Consider the following 26,642-nt stretch of genomic DNA (forward strand, 5'->3'; position numbering starts at 1 on the left):
TGATTTATTTCTTATGTCATAGTCAGCCCTACAAACCCCATATGTTAGATTTGGGCACGTGACTACATGCACACCCAAATTGTGACTCATTAATTATCTCGCATTGCTTTCACTTCGAGGCAATAATCACCGTTTGATTGATGTATTTTACGTTTAAGTTTATTTATGCATTATATGGTACGTTTTGTGTATATTATATGGTACGTTAAACTTATTTGACACACGAAAAAACTGTAATGGCTGTAATGTGAGTGCACGTTGGCGTATGAGTAATCTTTAATATTGGTGTAAATCAAGTGTGAAATATCGACAGCCAATTTGAGCTGTATGCCTTATTAGTAGTTTAATTATTCCTAGCAGCGAAAAGTGGTAAACCCCAAAAGTGTTTTCCGCCGACCAGTCGATGCGAACCCCTTTTTGGACCCTTGCATCTTCGAGGTAAATAGCAGTAAAAATTAAAGAGAAGATTTGCAGACTAACTTACAGACTTAAGTAATGGAAGACACACTACCTAGATCTGCTGAATGTGAAAAAAACTGAAGTCTACTAAATCAAAAAAAGGTTGTGTCTTATATATTCAAAAACCGTCATTACAGAGTCTGGGTTGTCCTCCAATGAAATGTTTGGGCTTTACACTATGAGTGTGGACTTAGACGTAAGACATCGGGAGGCTATTTAAGGCTTCGGGGAAGTTGACGGTTTTTCTTCTTTCACAATGCGAAACCTCAGATAGTCTTAAACTATTTATTTTTAACACTGAAAACTACAAAATGGTTAACCCTTTAAGTGTACGAGCACATAAACGTGTCGACAGCCACACTGATATCGACGATCAAAAAGTGTCCAACAGCTCAGCAGTGTTGAGAGATTACGCCAACGCAGCAACGCCGACGATAAAATGTCACCGGACGCTTTCTAGCATTTCAGAAAGAATAAGAACGGGATCTAGCGCAAAAAAACAACGGTGTCTGCAAAAATGAGAAAAACATTGTAAATAGTACTTATGGGTTTAAGTAGTAATGCGCTTTTGAAACAACAGCAAAAGAATTAAGAATATCGGAAATGAATAAGAATTAAGCAGACAAAGTGTGGTGGAGTGGTTGGCTCCGTCGAGGTGCGTGTGTGGGCGCGCCATTACTAAGCAAATCAGGGCGCCGCGTCTTAAGCGTGTTGGATTTTGAACGCAGCTTTTTGCTTGAGCGTGTTTTTGTCGTGGAAAAATATACAAAATTAATAGTTGAATTAAAAATTAATACCTACGCGCAGTTATGGACAATTTACATACATACATGTACTTTGTTGGCTACTTAAAAGCTAACAGATGTTGTTAATAGTGTAGTTATGTATGTGTATTTTTTGTTGTATTTATAGCAGATTATGAGTTTAAAGTGATTATTGAAAAAAATTAAATAAAGTTCCGCTTAAGTTGCTATGACTCAGGGGTTGCAAAATAATACTTTGTGGCTATTTGGCGGTCAACGGACATTGAGGTCTTAAATTGAGCTTTACCAGCCTTCTTAGTGGAATTAAAGAAAAATGTATTTTTTATACCCTGAATGGGGTGTAAACAGTTTGCCGACCGATCTGAAATTTTGCACAAGTTGTTTTCTCTCCAAAAAGTTGCGCATTTGTCGGAACCACCGATATCGGATTACTATAGCATATAGTAGCTGTACAAACTCATCGAGCAAAATTAAGTTCCTGTATGGAAAACTTATCCATATGAGAAGATTTCTTGATGAAATTTGGCACAAATTATTATCCTTGTACGAGATCTGGTCTCCGAAGATCTTATTCAAATCGGACTACTATAATATTGGGTAGTCGAAAAAGTCTTTTCGTATTTTGTCAATAGATGTCGTTGCAGTCGTATATCTCCAGTGCTACCAATCGCATTGTGTCATACCATATAGGGTTGGAAAGTTGAGATTTTAAGCTTCATTTAACCAAAAAAAGTTAAATTTGGGGAAATTGAAAAAAATTACAGCTGTTCAGAAATGAAGAAATTCTGAAATTTTTGTAAAAAAAAAATCATCATCAAACGGTTTTGAAACATTTAAAAACGGCTGGCTACAAAAAGAATCTCGATGTTTGGGTATCACATGAATTGTTTGTGAAAAATTTAATGGACCGAATTAACATCTGCGATTCTTAGCTGAAACGAAATGGAATCGCACCATTTCTGAAGCGAATGGTAACAGGAGACGAAAAGTGGATCAAATACAACAATAACTTGCGAAAAACCCATGCTTCAAGCGTGGTGAAACTCAATAAATAGTCGCAAGGCCAAGATTGACGCCACGAAAGGTTGTGCTGAGTGTTTGGTGGGATTGGAAAGGAATCATGCACTATTAGCTACTCCAGCCTGGTCGAACGATTGATTCTATATCTTAATGTCAACAACTGATGAGATTGAAGCAAGCAATCGAAAAAAACGGTCAGAACTGATCAACAGAAAGGGCTTCGTCTTCCATCAGGACAACGCTAAACATGACTCGGCAAAAACTGGGAGAGCTTGGCTGGGAAGTTTTGATGCATTCAACATATAGCCCTGACCTTGCACCATCGAACTACCATTTGTTTCGGTTAATACAGAACTCCCTAATTGGAGTAAAGTTGGCTTCAAGAGAAGCCTGTGAAAATTACTTGCCGCAGTTTTTCGCCGAGAAACCAGAAAAGTTTTACACTGATGAAATAATGTCTCTTGCGGAAAAATGGCAACAAGTGGTGGACCAAAATAGTACATATTTGGTTCATTATAAATATAAAAAAAATAAGTTGAAGTTTGATAAGAAATACGAAAAGACTTTTTCGACTATCCAATGTATAGCTGCCAATTAAAATAAAGTTAAAGATAAAGTAAAATTTTTCTTTTATTTTTATTTAATTTTTTAATATATTTTATTTTAATATTATAATTTTTTTTTTTGTTTTGTGTCTAGCAATGCCTCTCTCTGCTGCACCTAAAGTTGTTGAATGTATGTATTATTATTATTTTTTTTTATTTTGTGTTTGGAAATGAGTTTTATGGCGATTTCTTACGATTTATTGGATTTATTGCGCATTCAATTCAATTCAATCAATTTTATTGTATTTGTGATTATTCTGACCAGTTTATTATCGCTCAATTGTCTTGTGGTCTTTGTTTTGTGGAGTTACGCGCCTCAACTATGTTGTTGTTGTTGCTTTTTGTGTGTTTTTTTGTAGTGGAGTTCAAGGTTATGGGTTGAGCACTCTCTTCTACCCAAATGTTGGGTTAATTTATGAATTCGTGATTTTTTCCAACGGCCAGTTCCCTGACTCAACTGAAGTTTACGCGAGTTTTAGAATGACACCCACACATACATACATACATACATATGTACACTCGCATATTGAGTCGCCTAATTAACATGCAAGCGACGTTTGTTTGTTTGTTCTCACTTTTACTCGACCAATTTGATTGACTGCACGAAATTCATGATTGCATGGAAAATCTGTAGGCAAAAAGCAGTAAACAAAATAACAAAAAAAAAACGTTATTACAATTTATTCGTCACTTTAACTTTTTTTCTCCGCAAAGAAGCTGCCTCGCATGCATACTTATATATGTACATATGTATGTATATTTATATATGCACATATGTAGCGACACATATGCCTATGTATGTACATATATGCTGAGCGTAGGCGAATGACCTCTTTAGAAAATCACATACATATTTATATGTGTTGATTTTAAGAACGCTTTTATATATATGTACATATGTATATTATATATGATTAACAACCCCTGCAGGAAAATCTAGTAGTAACAAATAATTCGATTACGGAGATTTGAAAAGTATTACGCATCTTTTTTGTAGGTCAACACTTTTTTGTTGCTGCTGTAGCTGATGTAGTTGTAAAAGATATTTCCCGAATAGTTGGGAGGAATGACATTCTGCTCCGGTCACGTAGATCCGACTGACATGGGAATGATTTGACAAGGGTTTTTATAGTTCGCTTCAAGGAACTTCAATAGTGAAATAGTGGAGTTCATTCGGTTATCTTGCTGCAAAGAAGCTAAAAACTGTCCAATCGGCCAGAAAGTACGGGATGAATGAAGACTCGGGAATGTGGCCTAACACAGTTCGCGTATATGGAGGCCGTCCAACGCCGTGACAATGGTTTTACCGTCCTATGTCCTGAATCCATGTCCGTCCATGGACCTGAATGGTTTGAATGATTTTACATGTGAAGTAGCGTTCGTCCAGAATGTCCTTCCTTCTCCTGAAATCCTCCAAGGGGCATATCTTCTGTGTCAAGGAGTAGTTTTAATGCTACTCGAAATTCAGACTCCATCCTCATTTCTAAGATAACGCATACAAGTAGACTTTTTAGCGAGAATGCCCTAAACCTTGAGGATTCGAAGAAGAATCGTCATTAAACTAACTTGTCCTTCTTTATTTTCGGCTTTAATATAACTTTTCTATCTAATACCGCCAGTCACCGCCGCCCCAAGAACCGCTTTTGGAGACTTTACTGAACAGTCTTCTACTTGGAGATACCATTTCTGATAGTAACGATGTCTATCAAGTGCTGCCTTACTGAATTTTCAGAAAGCATGAAGTTTCAAAAGTGGTTCCTAGACATACTCATCAATCGCAATGGATGTGAGCTCTGAGTCGCAACCTTAAGAGACCGGAAGAGGTGAGCAAAGATACCAATCTGTGTTTATATAGTTCTTTACAGGTTAATTAGCTGTATATACGCCGTTCAAACTAAAGCTAATGAATCTATAATAAGAGGAGGAGGGGTGGTTAAGAACCCTTCAGTCCGAGATAAAACTTCTTTTGAGACTGGGATGGTATTCTATTATCTAAGCCACAATACTAATTAATTTTGTATGCCAACTAAACATAGACTGGACGATAAAGGTATATTTATGTTGTTCACTAATAATAACTAAAGTTGGTTAAACCAAAGCGCTTCAAATGTCTCAACAACAAAAAAATTGACGTAGGAGATACGTCAAGCCAAGTTCTTCCATTTTCTGTTTATACCCTGAATACCCTGTTGATTAAGTTTGACACGATGTTTGTAACATCCAAGAGTCCGTTTGTCTGTCCGTCTGTGTCTCCACCCGCCTGTCTCTATATATCCGTACTAGCACCTCAGTTTTGTACTTGCTTTTCTAAGATCTTATTCGCTATTTAGGCCGAAGAAGCATTATATAAATCAGAGATCATCTAAAATACACTCGACTTTCTATTATTTCCGTCTCCATCAATTCTTACTAAAGTAATCGCCCAAGCTGTTATTTGCTTCGCATGATTCCTCTTCATGACGACCTAAATTCACTCAACGCTAATTTCCTGAAACAGATACTTACAGCTCGGAATTAGCAAAAAGTCACTGGGAGTCAATCCGAATAAGGCTGAATGATGATTGATGAAGGATGATTGATACGAAAGACTCAAAATGTTAGCCGAAAATTGCCATAGACCATATAAGAACATAGTCCATTACTTAAAACGCGATTTTTAAATACTATTTCTTAGATTTTTTTTTTCGATGTTAAGCTCAGTTAACTGAAGTCAATGGACAAGTGAGTGGTGCACGGCCAATTTTTACGATCCAAGGAAGGCTACTATCAAAGAAGGTTCTTCAAAAAACTTTTAAATTTTTTTTTTCGAATCAAATTTGATCAGCTGTTCGATGAAATGGAGTTTGGAAAACTTTGTATGCATTTTATACATTATATGAATACGAATTGACAACCATTTCATTTCGCCTATAGAGAAATATGCAAAGTCAAGGTCGCTCAGCATGACGCCAAACAATTAATTAGCAAATCAGCAGCTGACTAATTTCAGTGTCAAAGCAATGGGCAATTAAATACTTTTCAAACTCCAAACCTAAACAAATTAGTTTTATGTAAATTTTTACAGTTATTATTAGCAGAGCATTTCTCAGTTGAAAGCTTAGCTGCAGCAATGGACTTTATAGATGTATTGTTGCCTTTGGGAAGACAGTTGAAATCCAGAAGCTGAATTCTTTAGATTTCAATAAAAAATGGAGCTTTGTTCTGCAGATTTTAATTTAATTTGGAGAGATTTTTTATGCAAAACTGTTTAGGAGCACAGAGAAAGTTCGATGACTTTCTAGGAAATGAGCACGCTAAGCTGTTGCAGATGCCTTGCCTTTTCGGCAATAACTAATTTTAGTTGGAGACGCACGATTTAGTTGACAGCGAGGCTGAAAGAAGCGATGCTATCGGGTTTTCTACTTATTTTCGTTTTATAAATTGATGTCATTGATAACTATGATTTGTTGTTGCTTTTTTTCTTTTGTTTTTCGTTTGTTTATGTGCCAATTCTCTTTTGGTCGTCGCCTCAATGCAATATTTTACCTAATAAATTAAATTATGTATGTATTCTTTAACGGCTTTCTTCTTCTTTGTTATTGTGTGCCTAATTCTTTATTTACTAAATCAAACTAATCGCTTCGAATAAAACAAAAATTTTAATGAGGTATTTAAATGTATTGTTTAATGAATAGTGCATGCCATAACGCCTTTTGTTGTTGTTTTGCGCATTAAGAAAAATTATCCAAGCTATTACAGATGCTTTTGTTTTTATTGTTTACAAATTTAAAAAAAAAAATATTAAATTTTGTTGTTATTGTTTTTTTTTTGTTTATTGTAAATACTTTTAATTTGCTATTGTTGTTCTTATTGTTTGCGTATTACAAAAATGTTAATTTATTTCAACAATTTCTGTTTATGGTTTTTGTTATTGTGTTTTTAAAAATATATTAACATTATTTGCATTTATTTTTATTTATTCGCACAAAATTTTAAAATATTTTTATTATTATTTTTGACCTTTTGAATTCTGTTTGTCATGTTTGCAGTTCAGCGAACTTCTGTTTTGGATGCCGCCATTTATAAATTTAGTCGCTCCTCTCATTTTACTATTAAGTTTTATTTTTATTTCTATTTTTTTCACAAAAAATCTACAATTTTTTCACACATGAAGTTGTTTTCCTGTTTTCACATTTTCTCCAAATTTGTCTAAAACAATTTATTAGCGTAGGTCAAGTGAAATTGTGTCGCTGCTTGTAAGTGCCGAGCTTAAATGGTCTGAAGAGCGCTTGGCAAGTTGAATTTGTGTTCGAGATGAGCTTTAAAAACACCTAAAAGGCGTTATGTCTTCTGGTCATTGTACTATAAGAGTGTGGGCGTAGACTTCACTTATGCTCAAATATCTATATTTTCGGTGCATTAGGGTGTGATGTTTTGGTAGTGAAAATAATTTACATTGAAATGCGTATATTGTAATCCATTGTATATATAGGCTGTTTAGCTGTAGCTTAATCGAATGTGAAGATCGTGTGATCGAATTTCGGCTTAATTTCGGTTTCAACCACTACATGTAATCTATTTTGTATATGTATGTATATCTCTAGAAGAATTTACAAGGGCTTCGGCTACAGTCTGCAAAAAATTTGTTATTCGCAAAGAGTCCTCCAAATACGTCAATTACACATGTCCACAAGAAAATGAGGGTTTCTTTTCACCAAACCTGATGTAACACATATTTTTGTGGTCGCTGAACACGAATCCAAAGTCCGTTTTTCCACATCACCTCATTATTTTTTCGAACTTCAAAAAACATTTGTTTGCAATTTGCTTGAAACTTGTTATTCGAGGGTTTTCGGTTTTCGCTGATTACGAATTTGATATCAGACTTTCTAAATTCTTCTTATTCTTCTTTATCTGCATAGACACCGCTTACGTGATTATAGTCGAATTTTCAACAGAGCGCCAGTCGTTCTTCCTTTTCGCTATTTGGCACCAATTGGAGGTACCAAGTGCAGCCAGGTTCCTCTCCATCTGGTGTTTCCAACGGTATGCAAGACTTCCTCTGCTTCCGCTCGCTGGTAAATCTCATCGTTTCATCGACTGTAACGATTCTTTTACATATGGCTTAAGCAGCTCACGACTTTCGTTCTTGGACCAAGTATCTTCTAGGTAGCCAAAACACCCGTTTGAAGGCGAGCTAAAATCAGAAGGCGAAATATCCTTCCCCAGGGTTGTGCGCTGGGTTGTATTTGGGACCCGCCCCGTAAAAAATCACTTCCAATGAAAAGAGCAAACAGCCTCGGGCGATTTTCTAAGTTAATATTCAATATATGGTCAAGACGTCACTATTTTTGCAAGTACCTGCATTCAGCCATACCCAGCAAGAACGACGTGGAAAATTTAAAAAAGAAATTGTATATTGTCTTGTCAGTGATACTAAAGTCACCCAAATTTTCAGGAAAATATACAACGTATGTTTTTTATAGACCTTTTTCACCAGTTGTCAACTGCAAAGTGATAATTGGAAAACTCAGTTTTCGAATTTTCAAAATGTTCTTAAGTTCTTTTTGAAATTGCCAGGTTGAAGGTAAGAGCTCGTATATTTGAGTAACTGATTTTAAGAGTTCCAAAGCAAGTGTGTTTAAAAATGCCACTTTCTGAAAGTAGAGACTCAACTTCGAGTACTCTTGGTCTTGGATCTTGAGCTAGTTAACACTACAAAATCGAAGGTCATGGGAATCCCATCATTACTTTTGTTTCAAAAACTCCCAAATATAGTTCAATAGAATGTCATGTATTATTTAAGTCTATTATAAAGCTGTTCTGGTGGCTAATATATGTATAGTAGATTCCGGATAATCAGTCGCTTTCATTGAGGGAATGTCATCCAAAATGTTTCAATTAGTTTGTGCGTCGCATTCCTCAACATTTCTAACCTCTATGCATATATTCATTGGACGGTTTCTGGTTTAAGCCCTTTTGTGGAGAGAAAGTAGTTCCATGGAGCTCTTCCGTTTCACTTTGAACCACAGAGATCTCAAAGTTACGTTAGGTTACATCTAGTTAAAAGGTCGGTCCAAAAACGGATCGCACTTGGGCAGCTGAGCATGGCACAAATCTGTTGAGGCGCCTAATATCAATTCCGGTTATTTCGCCAGGTTCACCGAAAATATGACTGCCGAAATGTTTCAAGTCTTACAAAAGCTGGGCAATAAAGGGGAAAACGCCAGTATAATTCCACTTTCTTCAAATAACTTTGAAGATAGCGTACGAAAAAATATTCAGTTTTACGCATGTATGCCTATTGGCCAGAAAGATAGCCTACAATGGCGACAAAGTGAAAACTACAATGAATCTCTTTCGTTTCGCATCAGTCCATAAGGATTTCATAATCGCACAGGCGCAAGTTTTGACCAGCATTTTCTAAGCTCACGCGGGGTTCAGGGGTTCATGGCTTGAGCCCAAAAGGACAGCAGAGACCCAACTCGTTCCCAATTCGATGTAATCGAGGCAAGGTTGTTCTCTCAGCTTTGAGGTCAGACACTCATACTAACTGAACGCTGGCAAAGTGAATGCTTGCCTCACTCAAAGAGGCTGCAATACGGAGCAATATATTTACTGCTGCCTTAATGTCAGCCTCCTCTGCTTGCAGAACGCTAACTATACTTGAGGCGAGTTCAATACCAGTTTTGCCACTCTGCTATCCGAGTGAATGTTCAACTTTATAAGGAGACTGTGCCTCGGAGTTGTATATCTTCTGCTACCCTGATCCTAAAATTATAGAATTGATCGAGACCTCCAGACAGAAGATAAAACAGTAATTTTATGGAAGGCTATAGCTGGGGTACTCTGAAGCTAATGAAACCCACTACAAGTCACTGATCGCTTATTGTTCACACAGTCAGATGGAAGGTCAATCAGATCATATAACTTTAATTAAAAATTGTATCGTGTTCTAATATTCAGTAAGAATATACAAACAATAAAACTTCCCAACTTATCAACGATCTGATCCATTGATCTTAAACCCCAATTAATGCTCATTTCACTTGGTTTATTGCACTCGTATGAATATTTGCCAAAAGCTTGCATAGTCCACCCGCCATACACTCGCCATAAATTACGCTAATAATCTCAGATCGCGGCAGTGGATCAACTTGCAACGCACGTGCAATTACAACAACAAAGCGCATATTTACATGCCCCCCCACATACATACATTCACACACCAGTGACATGTGTAAACGAACCCAAACAAGCTGCCAAATATGAGCATTGCAACAAGTTATTGCTGTTGTTGTTGTTGTTGTTGGTGCAAACCATACAAAATACGGAGGCAAATAAATGCAAAGAAAGCAAAGTTGTAAATAACGAAACAGTTGGATGTACATATAAATGAAGCGCAAAAATAAAGTAAGTCAGCGGCGTGTGTGCCAACTGGCGGCGAAACGTAGCCGGCGATCGGCTATTGGCGCCTGCAGACGGGCGGGGAGTCCAAGTGTGGTGGACTGGCGTTAAGGTGAGATATGCAAGCCGGTAGCGATTTGGCGATCGCATTCTCAGCGTCGACGTAAGCGCGTAAGCAATAGCAAAAGCAACAAGTGCAACAACAACAACGATAATAATAACAACAACAAACCGCGCCAGTGCCATAAACATATCGACGTGTTTGCGCATTTTGGTCAACGCTTATTCAATTGGCCCCCATTTGGGGTTGGCTGCGCACTAATTATGCCAGCCGGCTTGTCTGCGGCCACGACTGGGGCTGTCACTTACCAGCATAATTTCTTTCGATTACACAATTCTACGTTCGGCACTCGCTTCGAGCGCATTTCGTTTTTAAATTGTGTATTATTACTTTCCAAGTGTGTGTGTGTGTGTGTTTATGTGTTCAGACTAAATACAATTGAAAACTGTTAAATTGTATCCCTATGTTATGCCTTGCTATGTGAGCGTGTCATGTTTTAGCTCTGTTTTGAAATTCGAATTTGAGTCACTAAATGTACGTGCTAAACGATTGTGGTGCCCACATACATACATACATACAGATGCATGTACTAAACCTATACATAAATTGTTTTTGTATTTTTGGCAACACATAGATAATACACATGTAACAGAGTGTATGTACTCGTGTATATGCACATATTTGTTGACTCACTTAATGTCGTACTTATTTTGATAAAATATATATAAATATATTTAAGAAAATATATACATACATATGGTCTCTTTTTAACATTTTACAACACTAGTCGCGGCGCATATTTCCGCGTTCGCCTAATTTCGGCTGTCAGTGCGTTGTAATGAATTTTTAATTCGATTTAACGAAATCAGTCCTCAAATCTATGCAAATTTCCTTAACATATGAGGAAGTGAGGTAGCTTCGGATATAAATAATATGTATATATGTATACGAGTTTGAAAATGAATTCGCTTGGAGTCGAATATTATATTGTACAACCATACCACTCCAATATAACCACTCCCACTTCTATCTATCTTTTACAAAGCAAAGATCTCTTCCAGACTTTAGGCTCGTAACACTCGGTGGCAGGGAGTTCGTGGTGTCGAAAGAGGTTAAAGTCCTTGGCTTCACGTTAGACTCAACTCTACGGTAGAATAGCCACGTTGAATTAATGCTGTCCAAAGGCCAGCAATGCTCTCATGATATGCAGATGCCTAGCCGGCAGATACAGAGGCTGCAGCCAGGCATCATCAGAAGGGTGTGTACCATGATTGTAAGGCCTATTGTCACTTATGGAGCGGTTGCTTGGGCATCTAAGGCAACGCAGTCTGTCAGTTGGACTTCAAGAGCTGCAAAGGCTCGCCTGTGTCTGCGCTTTGGGGCAATACGCAATTACCAAACCGCAGCACTTGAAGTCATGCTGGAGCTCATACCGCTGCATCTAGTGATCAAACAGGTAGTGAAACATATATACCATGCTGCTCATGACAGCAGAGTGATTTGGCAAAGGGAAGATAATGTCGTCTCAGCAAATGAAGCCCCTAGGATAAGACATACCACTGGCCCTTCTTCCAAGGGACAGGGTTACGAAGAAAGTAAACTTTACAAAGAAGTTTAGAGTTACTAGCGGAGTAGAGTCATTCCATGCTTGACCTACTACTGAGGGCACCATTATCAAGTGGTACACTGACGGCTCGTAAAAACTGGAAGGTATTGGTGCAGTCATTGCCGAGCCGCATACTAAACTATCCATACAAATGGGATGTTTTCCGAGCATCTTTCAAGCAGAAGTCTTTTCTATATATCTGTGTGCAGATATCAATCTCTGCTGCAACTATCGCAGCCAGCGCATCGCTATACTCAGCTTATGAGGTCGGATTGATTTTAGTGGAGGAGTGTATAGGAAGGCCGAACCGCCTATCAGTTTGCAATCGTGTAAACCTGATCTGGGTGCCGAGACATAAAGGGGTACTACACTGACAACCTGGAAGGGTACAACCCTGCAAGGTTGAAAGAAATGATCAACCTTCTCCGAGCCGAATTCCGCCTTCTTGTCGCACTCTACACAGGGCACTGCAGGCCCAGGAAGCACTTTCAAACATGGGCATAATCTCTTGCGCAAACTGCCAGTTTTGCGACATGGGACAGAAAACTTAAGAACACCTAGTTCTAGATTGCCCAGTAATTTGTAGAATAAGGGTCAAGGACTTATGTTTCATCTACGTAGACAGGGATCACGTCACCTCAGTCGCTTCCAGCAATCTACTGGAATAGTTTAGGATCTTGTGACCATATTTGAATCTTTGTAACCATATGTGATAGAGAAGAGGACACAATAGACCATAGGTCGCAGTGCAAAGCCTCAATTTTCTATCTATTTATTTTGTAGTTATCCCTCCTTCAGACAGGTTCGCTTTGGAGTTTATTGGTTTCCCTTTCAACTCATATTTTTGTTGATAGATCGTTTTTTAAATTTCGAAACCAAAAAGGTAAATAAGGCTAAATGTGTGTAATACAATGGATAGGTAGTTCGTAGTGTGGGTAATTTTTCGGGATTTCAGTAAGAAAAGATCTGTATGACCATTTTACCCTTCACAAGGTAATCAATTCGTATTCTTCGGAGTAGATTCACGGGATTCCTGTTCTATCTTTTGTTTAGTCTCTAGTCTTTTGCTAAGTCTCAGCTACAAGTGGATTCAAGTTATTTGGCAATCATTCAAGCAACCATTTCAAAACGTATTTTGCATATCATTAAGGTCTCTATTAAAAAAATTAGTTTCTACATCGGATTGTGGCTGATGATGAAAAATTGATCTATTACGACAATCCCAAATGCGAAAAATCATATGTAAGACCTGGCCAACCAGCTCAACGACCAAGCCGCATATCCAAGACGCCAAGGTATTGTACGGTATTTTGTGCGAAAGGGGGGAAGTGAGGGGTGAAGTCATTAAGAGGATCGCTACAAAACGAACGAAATCATCATCTACTCGTATGATCATCTGATATCGAAGCTAATGAAACAGATTTTATGTAAATCTAGTTGTAGCTTATATGTAGTTCTTATAAACACTTGTACAGTCCAATTCAAAAAAATGAATAACACATTGCTCACTGTTTGAGTTAAAAGCATTAATTATAAAATAATTATAAAATAATCGTACAAATATTTTTATAAATATGTATGTAGACTTTTTCGATAGAATATTTTCTTTGAATTTTTAACATTGAGGTTGTGCAAATTTCCTTTGCCCAAATTTTATTGTCATGAAATCAGCACAATTGATCTTTCTAATTAGTTGTCTATATAATAATGATAAATTAAATTATATTTTAATGTTGAAAAATTACAATTCAGGCCATACGCGTATTAATATGGTGCTAAAAAATTCAAATATATCAACTTCAATATTTTTAATTCTGCGATTTGCCACTTTTGCAATACCATTTTAAGCATAACTTTTCCCCGCAATATTTTGATTAATTATATTTCATTCTTAGACTGGCAGCCCACATGGCTTTTACCATAAAAAGCTGTCAATAAAGAACTCACAATCATTTTATGTAAGCACAATGAACAGAGGCAGGCTTTAAGCGCAACAAATTTATTTGAAAAAATAAAATAAAAAAACGAAAATTTGCACTTAATTAGCTGAGCTAAAACAATCCGGCTGAGGGAGTGACAAATACTGCGCGGCAATTTCCTTGTAGACAATTAGCTCTGGGCAAAACAGAATGCGCACCCACCACCAATAGCAGAGACGTTATGTTTTGTATGTTTTCAGTAAGAATGATGGCATTATACAACACAATAATGAATTAGAATTAAGATATACATATATTTTAATTGGCAAAAAAATAAGTATTTTTTTTTTGTTAGAATAATATCTCTTCATTTTTGCTGCCGTGAGCGCAGCGTGCCTCTCAACTAAAACATTCCAACCGAATCGAATATGAGAGCCAAAGGCTGATGCAGAAACTGTTCAATATATTCCAAATATTTCTATGTCATTAAGAGATTCATTTTAAATCGTCCGTAATTTAATATACATATATTATATATAAAACTAAACTGGACTAACTGTCAATGTTACTTATCGCCTTCAAAATAGGCCTTCAGCGAGGGGTTTTTAATAGCTTCAATGGACTCATGGCACATTACTCGAAGTGAATTTTTTAGTTTCAGAAATATACAAATATTCGCAGGAAGCTAAACCTTGCGTATACGGTTGCTAACCAATGGCTCTCATTTCGAGTTGTGGCAAAAAATCAGTCAAATTCATATTACAGGGTGCGTTCCAAAGTAAACAGGACTTAAAAAGAAAAGCAGAACAAATGATTTTTTCGGCAAAATCAATTTATTTTATTCAAAATAGTCTCCTTCTGCTTCAATACAGCTTTTTGCACGGTCCAAAAGTATGTCGAACGAGTGTTTTAGCTCGTTGGCCGGTATGGCCGCCAGTATGCCGGTGCAAGCCTTTTGAATGGCCTCTACGTTTGCATAACGCTTTCCTTTCATGGGAAAATGCCATGAGGAAGAAGCCGCACGGTGCCATATCAGGTGAATACCGGGAGTGGTTAATGATTAAAATGTAATCGGTCACAAGCGTCGAATCGAATGTTGAATTTTGAGCAATTTTTAGTGTCAGTCAATTTGTGCGGAACAAACCGGGCACACACCTTTCGTAAGCCGAAATGTTCGATCAAAATTCGATAAATCGACGATTTGGAGTTGTTCAATTCCATGTCTATGAATTTCAGTGATGATTTCTTCTGATTCTTGATGAATTCACGCACAATTTCGATAGAATTTCTAGTAATCACGGATTTTGATTAACTCACATGTCGATCGTCATTTATGTCCCCAGAACCACTTTGAAAACGTTGAAACCACTCGTGCACTCTGCTACGGGGTAGGAAATCATCGCCATAAACTTGTTTCATCATTTGAAATGTTTCGGTAAATGTTTTACCAATTTTAAAACAATTTTTTCTTTGTTCGAAGCTCATTTTCGCATCGATAACACAAATATTGACATTTAAAACGCAATAACTTCACTTCCAATCAATGAAATGTCATGAAATTCTCACTGGACAATCGATAAAGATAGCAGATTCTAACACATCAGTCGACATAAAGGCGCCACCAGAGATCGCTAGATTCAAAAAGTCCTGTTTACTTTGGAACACACCTTGTACAATGTGATGGCGAATTATCGTGGTGAAAAACAAATTAATTTTCTGCAAGCAAATCAGATCGTTTACGATGAACTACTTCGCGTAGATACCTCAAAATAGCCAAGTACTATTACTTATTGACCATTTCATCTTTCGTTCTATAAATTAAACGGTCTATCACGCTGAACGATGAACTACTTTGATTTTTGACAAACTTTGACGTGGTTTTTTTGGGTTTCAGATTATTTTTGGAGTGCCATTCGCTAGATTGCTGAATAGTTCTACGTCCCGTCACAGTAAAGATGCGTTTGATGCATATCTAAGAGCTAATGAAACAATGAAAAGCCGATCCATAAGAGAGGCAACCCTCGGCTATCTCTCTCATACCAACATGAAAATTTTCCAGCACTATTTAACTTGTTCGATATTATCGTCATTCACTGAGAATGACTCGAATGTGAATTGCCTGTTTTCGATTACTTCGCGACCTTCAATGATTGTTTCGTGCCACTTAAATACTTGTGTTCACGATAAAGTAGACTCCCTAAAATACTTCTGCACCGTTTTCAACAATTACACAGCAGTGATTCCATTGGAAATGCAACATTTCAAGCAAACTCGTTGTTACATTTTTTCTATGGTATAAATTGTCAGACAAACTTTTCGTGTTGTAAGCAAATAGCTATCAAATACACACTAAAGGACATATGGAGCAAAGACAAAAAAGTTTTATCAGGAAAAAATTTAACGATTCAGTTAGCGCGCGTACTTTAAATAGATCAGTCCGAGTCAAATTTGATGAGATGGTAGGGAGGTACTACTATACAGTATACTACTATACTGTATCTGCCAGAATACCAAAATGACACATCCTGACTAACAGAGTCACTAAATTACCATTGTGACAATTAGAGACATGCGACAATCGTGACAAGCAGAATACCGATATAAATCTTGAACACAGAAATTGTTAAACACCTCACCGAGAGTAGCTGAATGTTTTTGTCAATTCTTAGATATTAAAAATAAGTTTTATTGTTGCTTAGGTTATGAAAATTCATGTAGGTGACATGAGAAAATCTGACACCTGCTCCAAAGGCCAAAAAACAAAGTTTTTTAAGGGGTTACATGGGTTTACGGGTTAAAAAAAATATTTTCTTATTATCTTATTAAATTCTACAACACCTATAGAATATTGTAATAAATTTTTAAGTTGATGCGAGTAATAGTTTCGAAGGTACAGCCTTGAGAACTTGTGCGCTCGAGGCAAGCCAGGCTAAGTGCGCCGTCTTTAAACACCTTTTTCTCGAAACTGTGTTTCTGAAGTCGGTTGGCAAGATTTATCAAGAACTACTAAACCGATCTTCATGAAATTTTACGCAGATCTTGGAGATACAAAGACGTGGATGAAGGATTTTTTCGATTACACCTATTTGAAAAAAATATTCGCGTAATACTCACTGAAATTTTAATTTTTTTTTGTAAAAATGTATGTCAAAAATCCAAATTTTCAATATTTTTTCCTTCCTTCAAGTTCTAAGTTAAAGTTTTTTTCACTTTAGATGATTCTGCAAGGAGTTATCCTGCCAACGCAGGCTCATAATTTTTCCGAGGGGTCATCGGGAATGGCGTCGCAATGGCCGAGTTTAGAATATTGTTTTTCAAATTACATTTCAAATTTCTTTGTTAATAGTGTATGTTTGTAACAATAAAAAATTCTAATAAAATATTTAATTTTTTATGTAAGAAAAAAATTGTTGAGAAAGGACTGTTTTTTAACCGAGGTAACTCCTTAAACGACCCATGTAACCCCTTAAACAACAATAAAACCACCAAAAATAAAATTCAGGATTTCTTAAACTCATTAAATCTCATTAAAAATGTTTAACAGTTATACATGGACCTATACCATAAACTCAGAGTTTCTTGAACACCCAAGTGAAAATTTTGAACGTTTTTCATAAACACTTAATCTAAAACTCAGAGCTTCTTAAATACCAAAAATTAAACTCGAGCTTATGCCACTTCGTAAATATGCTTTAAATGTGTTTCTCAAATAATAAGAAGTGTAATGAAGTAATTAATGAAAATCTGGGTATTTCACCATTGTTTGGCGCATACTGCCATATCCACATTAGGTGTGTAATTAATCAACTGAACAAATAATTAAATAGAGACTCGTTGAAAATATGTGTAAACACTTGAAAAATCGAAACACAAATTACGTAGACAATTATAATTTTTTTTTGCAAATTTCGCAATAATATTTTTGAGGTGTTAATTTTTGTAATATATAGCAATATATATTAGTATAACCTAGCCATTGGGCGTGTAACCTTGACAACTCCCATTTCTTGGATTTCTTGCTCTGAATGCATTGCACTTTCAATTTCAGTTTTTCAATTGCTCAACAAGTGTTTGTGCGGCTAATTTTCGCCCTAATTCAGCGCTAGACATAAGAAGCCGCAGGGCATTGTTCAACCAGCACGCACACACACGCATACACGCACACTCAGAGAGCTCGCTAGTTCCGCAAGCCTCCATTATCGCCAACAGCAATCTTCACTTGTAATTATGTTTTTGACTTTGCGCCAGTGTTAAGGTATTTGCGCACAAAACACGCCCACACGCGGCCAAAGGTTCGACTTTTCGGCTTGAGAAAACTGAAAACAACAACAAAATGCCAACAATTGAAAACTGCAAGCCACAAAGTCAACGACAAGCTCCATTGTTCAACATGGCACACAGTGTGCCGCGGAGCAATGCGTGTCCAACAGAAATGTCTATTTGTAAATTGGTGTGTGTGTGCGTGCACATGTAAATATTTCTGTTCTCCATCGAATTCGCCCAAACAGTAGAAAAACGCACGAACTGAATGGAACTGTCGGAAAAAATTGTCTTTATTTTAATGATTTTTAACTTCTTTTGAATAAAAGCGAAGTTTTGGCGCCAAAGCGAGTCGGCGCACAATTTCAAGGCTGAGTGAGCAGCAGTCATCTAGCAACGGCCGCAGCTGCTGCAAGCAAAGTATATATATTATCTGTGCGCCTGCGCGTAGAAAAATAGAAAAAACATGAATTCAAATTAGCGGTGGATATGCAGAGACGCCTACGCAACGGTGACGGTGGACGGTGCAAGCGCCAATGATTGCTCACTGAATGCTACTCCTAAAGCTTTGTAATGCAAGTTCATAGTCGATAATGGTTTAATCGCTTATTCCAATTTATATAACGAAAGCCAGCTATTGTTGCAACAAGGGCGACCTACACATTTTTTGCTGCCTAAGAAATCCGAAAAATAAAAGAAATGGAATCTAGTTCAGTTCGTTGTGAATGCTCGAATATTATTTGGTGCGCGGGATACCAATGAAAATGTTATGAAAGACCTTCAAAATAATAATCTGTAAATATCTATTTCTGCTTTGTTGATACTGAAACTCTATAAGAAGGCTTGGCTAATCGGCCGCTCCTTCTGAAGCTGCTAATGGCAAATTAATTCAAGTTGAAGACTTCCTCACTTGGTCTGTTTTAGCATAGGATAAGATATTCTTTAATTTCACTCATTATAGCTGTTGTTGTTGTTGTTGTAGCGCCTAAAACATTTCTGAAGTAATTTGTGGAATGGTGCTATGAAGTTCATTTCGGATACTCAAATCCGACTGTCCTTATAGCTGGTACCGTCCGCTTGAGAGCAAAGTATCGTAAAATATATCCTCTCCTTCCTTAAAAGAGAATTCAGAGCTTACGATTAAGTGCAATTAGCTTCAGCTTTTAGCTCTTTAGCGCCGTTGTTATCTTCTTCTTCAACAGCGAACCAGTCGTTCTTTTTTCGTCGGACTTCTTTGAACTGTCAATATCGTCGTATAACTCGTACAGCTAATCGTTCCATCGTACCAATGCGCACAGAACCATTAGTAATCCACAAAACCTTTCTCTCGAAACCTCGTTACGCTGACTCATCAGATGTTGCCATGCCTCTGAACCATATAGCAGAACGGGAATAAAGGGGGGCTTATAGAGTTTTGTTTTTGTTCGCCGAAAGAGGACTTTACTTTTCAATTGCCTACTTTGTTCGAAGTAGCACCTGTTGGCAAGAGGTATTCTGCATTGGATTTCTAAGCTGACGTTGGTGTTAATTCTGGTTCCAAAATAGACTAATTAAACTATGAATTCAAAGTTATGACTGACAACAGTAATGTGAGAGCCAAGTGCGACGACTGTACACTCTTATAGAAGATTATACCTGCTCAATTAAGTTCTGCCGCTCGAATTAGTTTCTCAATTAGTTTGTCTGAAACCTCCTTTGGTATTGAAGCTTTTGGTATTGCTCAATGTCAGTTTACACAGTCGTATTAGTTTTGCGGTGATCAATAAAGATTCCAATGTTCACACAACACACTCGATAGATCCTTATATGCAATGTTTAGGAGACTTATCCCACGGTAATTGGCGCAGATGTCTGCTCCATCTTCATCGATTGGGGACTCGGGTTCACCATCTCCTGATGTTATGCTTTCACTGCCATTCAGCAGGCTGGAGAAGTGTTTCATCTATAATTTTAGTATGCTCTGGGCATCAGAAACTAGATCACCTTGCTGTTTTCTAGATAGTTGTTATAAAGCGCTTTACGATTTCTTCTAGACGATAGTGTCCAAATTACATTCGAATCACCATCGAATTGTAGGAATCTAAGTGGATGAGAAACCTGTCATTGCGATGGGTGCCGTACTTGAACGCTTAAGATAACAAGCGCAATCGTGAGATTGTTTAACAGCAGTGTGTGATGCTTTTTAAGCGAAATCCGAAAAAATTTCAGTGGCGTGTCATAACCAACGTTGAGCCATAGATCTGATGCTACTCAGCAGAGACTAAGAAACAGTTGAAATAGTGCACTTCATCGCCTTATCTACCACAAAGGTGATGGTTTTTTGGGATCTACATCGACTATCCGGAAAAAGGCAAAACTATCAAAAGACTGTACTATCCCAAATTATTGGCCAGATTAGATGCCGAATTGCAGAATTGTTCTTTCAGATTGTTTTTTCATCATGACAACGCATCGGTTTATATCTCCACCACAGCCATAGTCGAATTAAATGAATAAGAGCGTGAACAGCTGCCTCATTCGCCGTTTTCACCAAATTTGGTTTCGTAAAGCTTCATTTCGTTTCTAAAATAAAAAACTCACCAGCGGACAGAGTGGGTGCGTATCGAATGCGTAAAATTTTGACGATTTCCAGAAAGAAAGATTTTCAGAAAAATTAAAGAAGTTCGATTATCGCTGGCTCAAGCGTATTAAACAAAATGAGGCTTTGTTGAGAAACACAATACCAGTTTTTTAGTATTTCATTTTTTCTTTGATATAACAAAAATTAAGGGTCCACCCACCTTTATACTACGCTGCCATGAAGAGTCTGAATTTTTGTATAAACATAACCGAAATAAAGAACTTCTTCCAGCGTTGAAGAATGATTACTGATTATAATGCTCATGGGATTTGCTGTCCAGCTTTTCGTCAAAAAGTTCTCGCTGTGTGAATGAATATTACACCACCCAGATAATACTTAGAGCATATTTTTGAACCCATTTAAAGCACTATATTTCCCTAATGTTTCTCAGTTTATGGAATATAATTATTGTCCTCATTGCTATATACATATATGCTTTAGTCTTTAAGCGACATTTATACCATCAAGTGCACTTGGAATCTCAAGCACCATCTGTAGACATTAATTAAATTGACACAGCAAGTAATTTCAGGTCGGCAATTTTGTCTTATAAAAAAATAGCTTAAATTGTTCAAATACCTTTCATATGACTATTATAATTATTATGAAATTTACTGAGATTTGGCGAAAGTTTCTAATAATTTAGGCCAAACATTATCGAACCATCGGCATTTCTAAAAGAAGCAATAACCTTGGCAAAATATAAAAATTGATTTTGGCGCGACAACTCAATAACTTTGACAGCTCAAGAGATGCCTATCATGGGGAGCTCATGCAGCCTAAGGGCTACAATCATTTTGCACAGCGCCAGCGGCGCGCACAACAACAGCACATGACGCGCCGCCGCTGCGCGCTTCGAATTAGACACCGCAAACACCCACAATCTCGACGCGATGCGATTATGTGGAGTATCGCATGACGTTACAGCAAAGCTGGCGGCGCACGGCTTGTGTGGCGCTTTGCTGCTTTTGCCGCGACGCCGTGCCGCCACCGCCTTGCTGCTGCGCGATCGATACAGCGCTTGCTGGCTTTCAGTTTTAAACTCAATATTGTCTAGCTCGGCTTTTAGTGGCGTTTTGGCCAGCTTCGTTGACGGACGTGTGAATGCAATAAGCGACGCGCTCTGGCGCTGTAATAAAGTGAAGCGAACTACGCGAAAATATAACGTACGAACGCGCCTTGTGGCAGCCAAAACACAAACACAAAAGTTACACTTGTTGAGTGCTTGAGCTCAGTGCAGTGAGTGAAAACGCGCGCAGAGAGAGTAGCGCTATCGCAAGCGCATGCGAAGCGTTTGAGCCAATTAGTTAGTGAGCGCGCTGGCGTAACTCGCCTTGCTCAAGTTTTGAACTTTTGCTTCAGTTTTCAAAGTGTCACTGCGCGCGCAGCAATAAGCAAAAGTGATTGATTGTAAAGAAACGAAACATACAAAAATAACAACAAGTTGCATTGCAGTCACTGCGCTTACATAAATTTAAACTGTGTCGGTGTGTGTGCGAGCGTACGCGCGCGCATAAGTCAAAAGCATAAACGGAAACGCGCTAAACGCATTGTACGCCAATCTGGTTGTGTATGAAAAACGATAAATTTGCGAAAATTACGTGAATTCGCTTTATAGATTTTTGCATTTGGCTTTCTTTATCGCGCGGCGCGTCGAGCGGGTAATTAAACGCCTCGCGACTGGTGTTGCAAGTTGCGTGCTTGAAGCAGTTTACGTTGCAACGTTGTTGTTGTTTTCACTTTTCTTTTTCACCTATCATTTTATGGGCGCAATCGGCTTGGCTTTACGTTATTTCCGTTGCACTTGAAAAGAGTTTTTAATTTAAAAATTCCCAAAACAAAGCGCCAGCAGCAAGCAAACGTGGAAAAGTATTTAAAATTGAAAGAAAAAGAAGTATTTGATTGCAAAAATTACAAAAGAAATTGAATTTACGTTTTAACAAAACACACGGAAGTTATCATAAAAGTGTTGCATTGCATTATATTGCAAGAAAGCAGTGTTTGAAATCGAAAAGTTTCGAAATGTGGCTGAATTGTTGGATGCTTACGGTGTTGGCGGTGAGTAGTGATGAATGGCTCTAATTTGTAAGCTGTTATAAAAACGCTTATGCAATGAGATGCGCTATAAGTCATGTGTAGTTAATTTTAATAGTGCTAGTAATACTTATATGCATGTGTGTGTGTGTGTGTGCTGATAAAAGTATGCTTCAATTAAAAAATTATTTTTAAAAAATATTGATTTAATACATTTAGTGGTATCATTTTTGACGTGGTGGGTCCCAAACCCATCCCACAACCCTGATGTTCCGCTTTCTCACTTTAGCTCGCTTTCAAACAGATGTTTTTTGGCTACGCAGAGGATACTCCGTCGAAGACCGGAAGTCGCGAGCTGCTTAGGAAATATGTAAAATAATCGTTTCTGGCCCCTCCCAAGAAAACGGCGCCCAGAGAATTTTCTTTATTTGCATGAGCTTCTACACATGGCTCCATCCTTCATAGTGACAATGTAGTAAAACAAACATGTACCCTCTTTACTTCAAATAATTTCCCCTTAACTCACAAATTTCAAGATTGGAGCATTTATCGTGCTTTCTTACTCAGTCGAGATATCATTCATAAATAAATAAATACTACTTTTCACATAAAATTATCTGAACTTTTTGCGTTTAAGTCCTTTTGTCTTTCCTTTTTCACCTCGAGAAATACCCATTCCCATTGTTTATTGGTCTCCGATATGCCATGATCGATTTTGGCTTCATTACCTAACTAGTAAAGTGGTTACAGGATAATTACGTATAATTATACGTGAAAAATCGGAGTAATATTCCTCTGCTTCGAACTTTCTTTTTCAAGATAATGACGCAATGATACACAATATTATTATTTTAGACACTTCACGATGACTCTAATAGTCCTCGTTGACAACCATCTGAATAATATAAGAAATAAATATATGTATAGAGAATATTCTTCCAATTGCGTATATTGCGATGTTAAGACGTGGATGAAATGTTTTCGTTTCGTCAAACCTTGAATAGTATTGAATCGAACAAGCAACTGGTATAAATAAGAGAGACTGTTATAGTCAAAAGGGGAATGCGTACTAAGGGGCTACATTCCATTGATAACACATCCTCATTCTCTATTGTTAATAATTGAAGGAAATAGCATTGTTGTTGCTTTCATATGTATTTTTAACAAGATAAACTTATAGATATTGATATAGAGTAAAGTAAATTTTATAAATAACACGATTGATTGAGCTCCATTGAGACTAATCAATATATTCTTTAATAACATAATTTGCTAAAAAATATTCTTAAAACTAATTAAAATCTGTCCTGAAGGTCGAAAACGTGAGTTCTTTTTCCAGTTTCTATGATTAGAAAGTCTATCAAGGTATTTTCGACAAGACTTACTGATTTTTCGTACAATGCTTCTTAAAGTCTTAGATTGATATCCTTGGAGGATTTCAATGTTGAATTTATACGCCGTACCCCATAACTGCATTGCATACGTCCATACTGGTTTAAGGATTGACTTGTAGAGTCAAACTTTATTTTTAATTTCTCTTTTATGTGTGTCTTCCAAGCGAGTCTTCTGTCTAAATAAAGACCTATGAAAATAATAATGAAAATTCAAATTTTTCTACATACATATATATTGTATATTTGAGTTTCCTTTAGCGTCATTTGTCTCTATATTATATTATTACGTTTTTATGAGAGATTCCTTACTTAAATTACTAATCTTCTTCTTTTTTGGCGTAGACACTGTTTACGTGCCAAATGCTTACATATGAAAAATATACACAAGTACATATATAAAATACCTGTCGAGTTTTGTCCGGGCTAAACTTCTATACTACTGAACCGATATCAGTAAAATTTAGCATATTGTGTCCAGTTTGTTCCAACTTAAAAGGTAGGATAGTTTACTATATATCTCGATTATGTTAAAAATACAACTCAAAGTTGAAAAACTGTAGAACAATCCCTTGTCAATAAAGTTCCCGCTTTATATAGATATGTACATATATTATACTTTATTATAACAACATTTTATGAATACTATATTCATCAAAATGCGTGGAAGGATCTGAATATATTATATATTCAAGCAATACCTTAATGAACTCTACATAACTCATGACCGTTCTTCAGTTCTCATATGACCTTCAATGGTTTTGATTGGTTTTAGATAAAATTTGTTAAAAAAAAAAAACAAAACGTTAATTACTAAAATTTTTTTGAATTAAAAATAAAATTTTCATTATCAATTTCTTTAATAACATTCTCACAATCAATCAGTTCTTAATTATAACATTCATTTGACACTAAAAAATATTAATTGCAACATTGCATGCTTTAAAAATATTTATCAGAATTAGAAAAATAAAGATTACACAATTTTGTAATTTTGCAAAAACAAAACAAATATATTCATTTAACTGTTTCTTTTTATTTGCGATTAAAATTCCACAAATCTTATTTATAAGAAAAAACATTCACATACACATACATACATATGTGATCTGTGTAATTAAAATTGACTTTGCATGCTTGGCCTGCCTGCTGCCCGTCCATTCCCAAGTAATTTCAAACAATTTACAATTATTTATTAATTTTGAACAAATCACATTTCCAACAGAACCAATTACATTTCAAGAACAGCAATTACACGCGACAAGCTTTTGTGTTTGAGTTAAGAAAAAAAATTTATTTGAATATTAATTCCCAACCGTTTAATTATTCAATGCCTTGATGCAAAAATGCAGTAAACATAAACAAACAGGCAAATAAACAAGCCAAACAGCCGTTGGCAGACGCTAACTGAACGCGCCCTTAGTCATACTCTGGTCTCAGGTCTAACGTCGCTCAAGCCCAGCAGCCGAGTGGCAGGCAAATATGAAGACACACTTCACAAGTGAAAATGATTTTTATTATTTTTTAATCTCTAATAAATATTTGCTTTGTGCACACTTCACACATACATATGCACATATTGACCATTAGACATGCCAAATATTTTATTTGCAATTAGTAGTAATTTGCCACACAGCTCTTTATTTTCCTTTGTGCTGAACGCCGGAAAGAATTTAATGCCTCTTCGGTTTGCGACGTGTTTTAAGTAAGAATGCGATTAACCGTTAACTTAAGTATATAATAATTTTAGTCATAGATTGCTTTATTAATTGAAAAGAAAATAATTTTTAATTTCAGTATTTATTTATTCTGACTTCCACATTTTTTCTAACCTTTTTGATAAAATCAAAAAAAAAAAAATAAATAAAGTTTCTAAAAATTTTTAAGTAACATACTCTAACTTTTTAAGTGTCAACCATAATGAACCGATTACAAGACGAATAAATTAGATCGTCAGGCAAGAGTGAAAGAAAGTTTGACACAATTTTAGCATATTGACTGTTTCCATTCTTATTATTGACGTCATTGCAATCTTGGAAATCTATCATACTCATTGTAATTGAGGCTGAGGTTGAATATTTCAAATAGATTTTCTAGGATTAAATAGTTCTGCGGTATTTTTTATTTTTTCCCTTGTTGATACCCAATATCTATGATAACGGCTTTCACGAAACCGATCGCAAGTTTTGTAATGAATACGTTTCGATTCTTTGGTAAGTATCCGCCACATAGTTTTGGTGCCTTTTCCAAGTTAAAGCGGTAATAGCCGCAGAAATTCCTTTAACTTACTTAAGAATCCCACTGGCATGGTTTATTCTGGGATTATTTTCTTAGTCTCGAAGTCAATGAAACCTTGGTTTTGAAGAGCTCCTTTAAACTATATGAAATAAATTAAAAAGGTCATTGCAAAGTACTCGAAATATCGAAACTGACTTCTGGTATCCATATCAAATAAAAACAATTTTTATTCTGGGATTGAGAAAGAAAAGCTCAAAAATCCCGAAAAATTTGTAGTCC

The 26,642-nt window shown here is 36.5% G+C and overlaps 1 protein-coding gene across 1 annotated transcript in view; it reads left to right on the forward strand.

The window, feature by feature from the left end:
- The first annotated feature begins 21,755 nt into the window (after window positions 1–21,755).
- Window positions 21,756–26,642, forward strand: part of LOC105224878 (uncharacterized) — a 51,753-nt gene continuing 46,866 nt past the window's right edge. Inside the window, exon 1 of the mRNA XM_011203105.4 lies at window positions 21,756–22,758. Within this exon, the coding sequence (XP_011201407.2) occupies window positions 22,723–22,758 (36 nt within the window). The 5' untranslated portion in view covers window positions 21,756–22,722. The remainder of the gene's footprint in view (window positions 22,759–26,642) is intronic.

Source organism: Bactrocera dorsalis, chromosome 5 (assembly GCF_023373825.1).
Source record: "Bactrocera dorsalis isolate Fly_Bdor chromosome 5, ASM2337382v1, whole genome shotgun sequence".
In the NCBI taxonomy this organism is placed as follows: domain Eukaryota; kingdom Metazoa; phylum Arthropoda; class Insecta; order Diptera; family Tephritidae; genus Bactrocera; species Bactrocera dorsalis.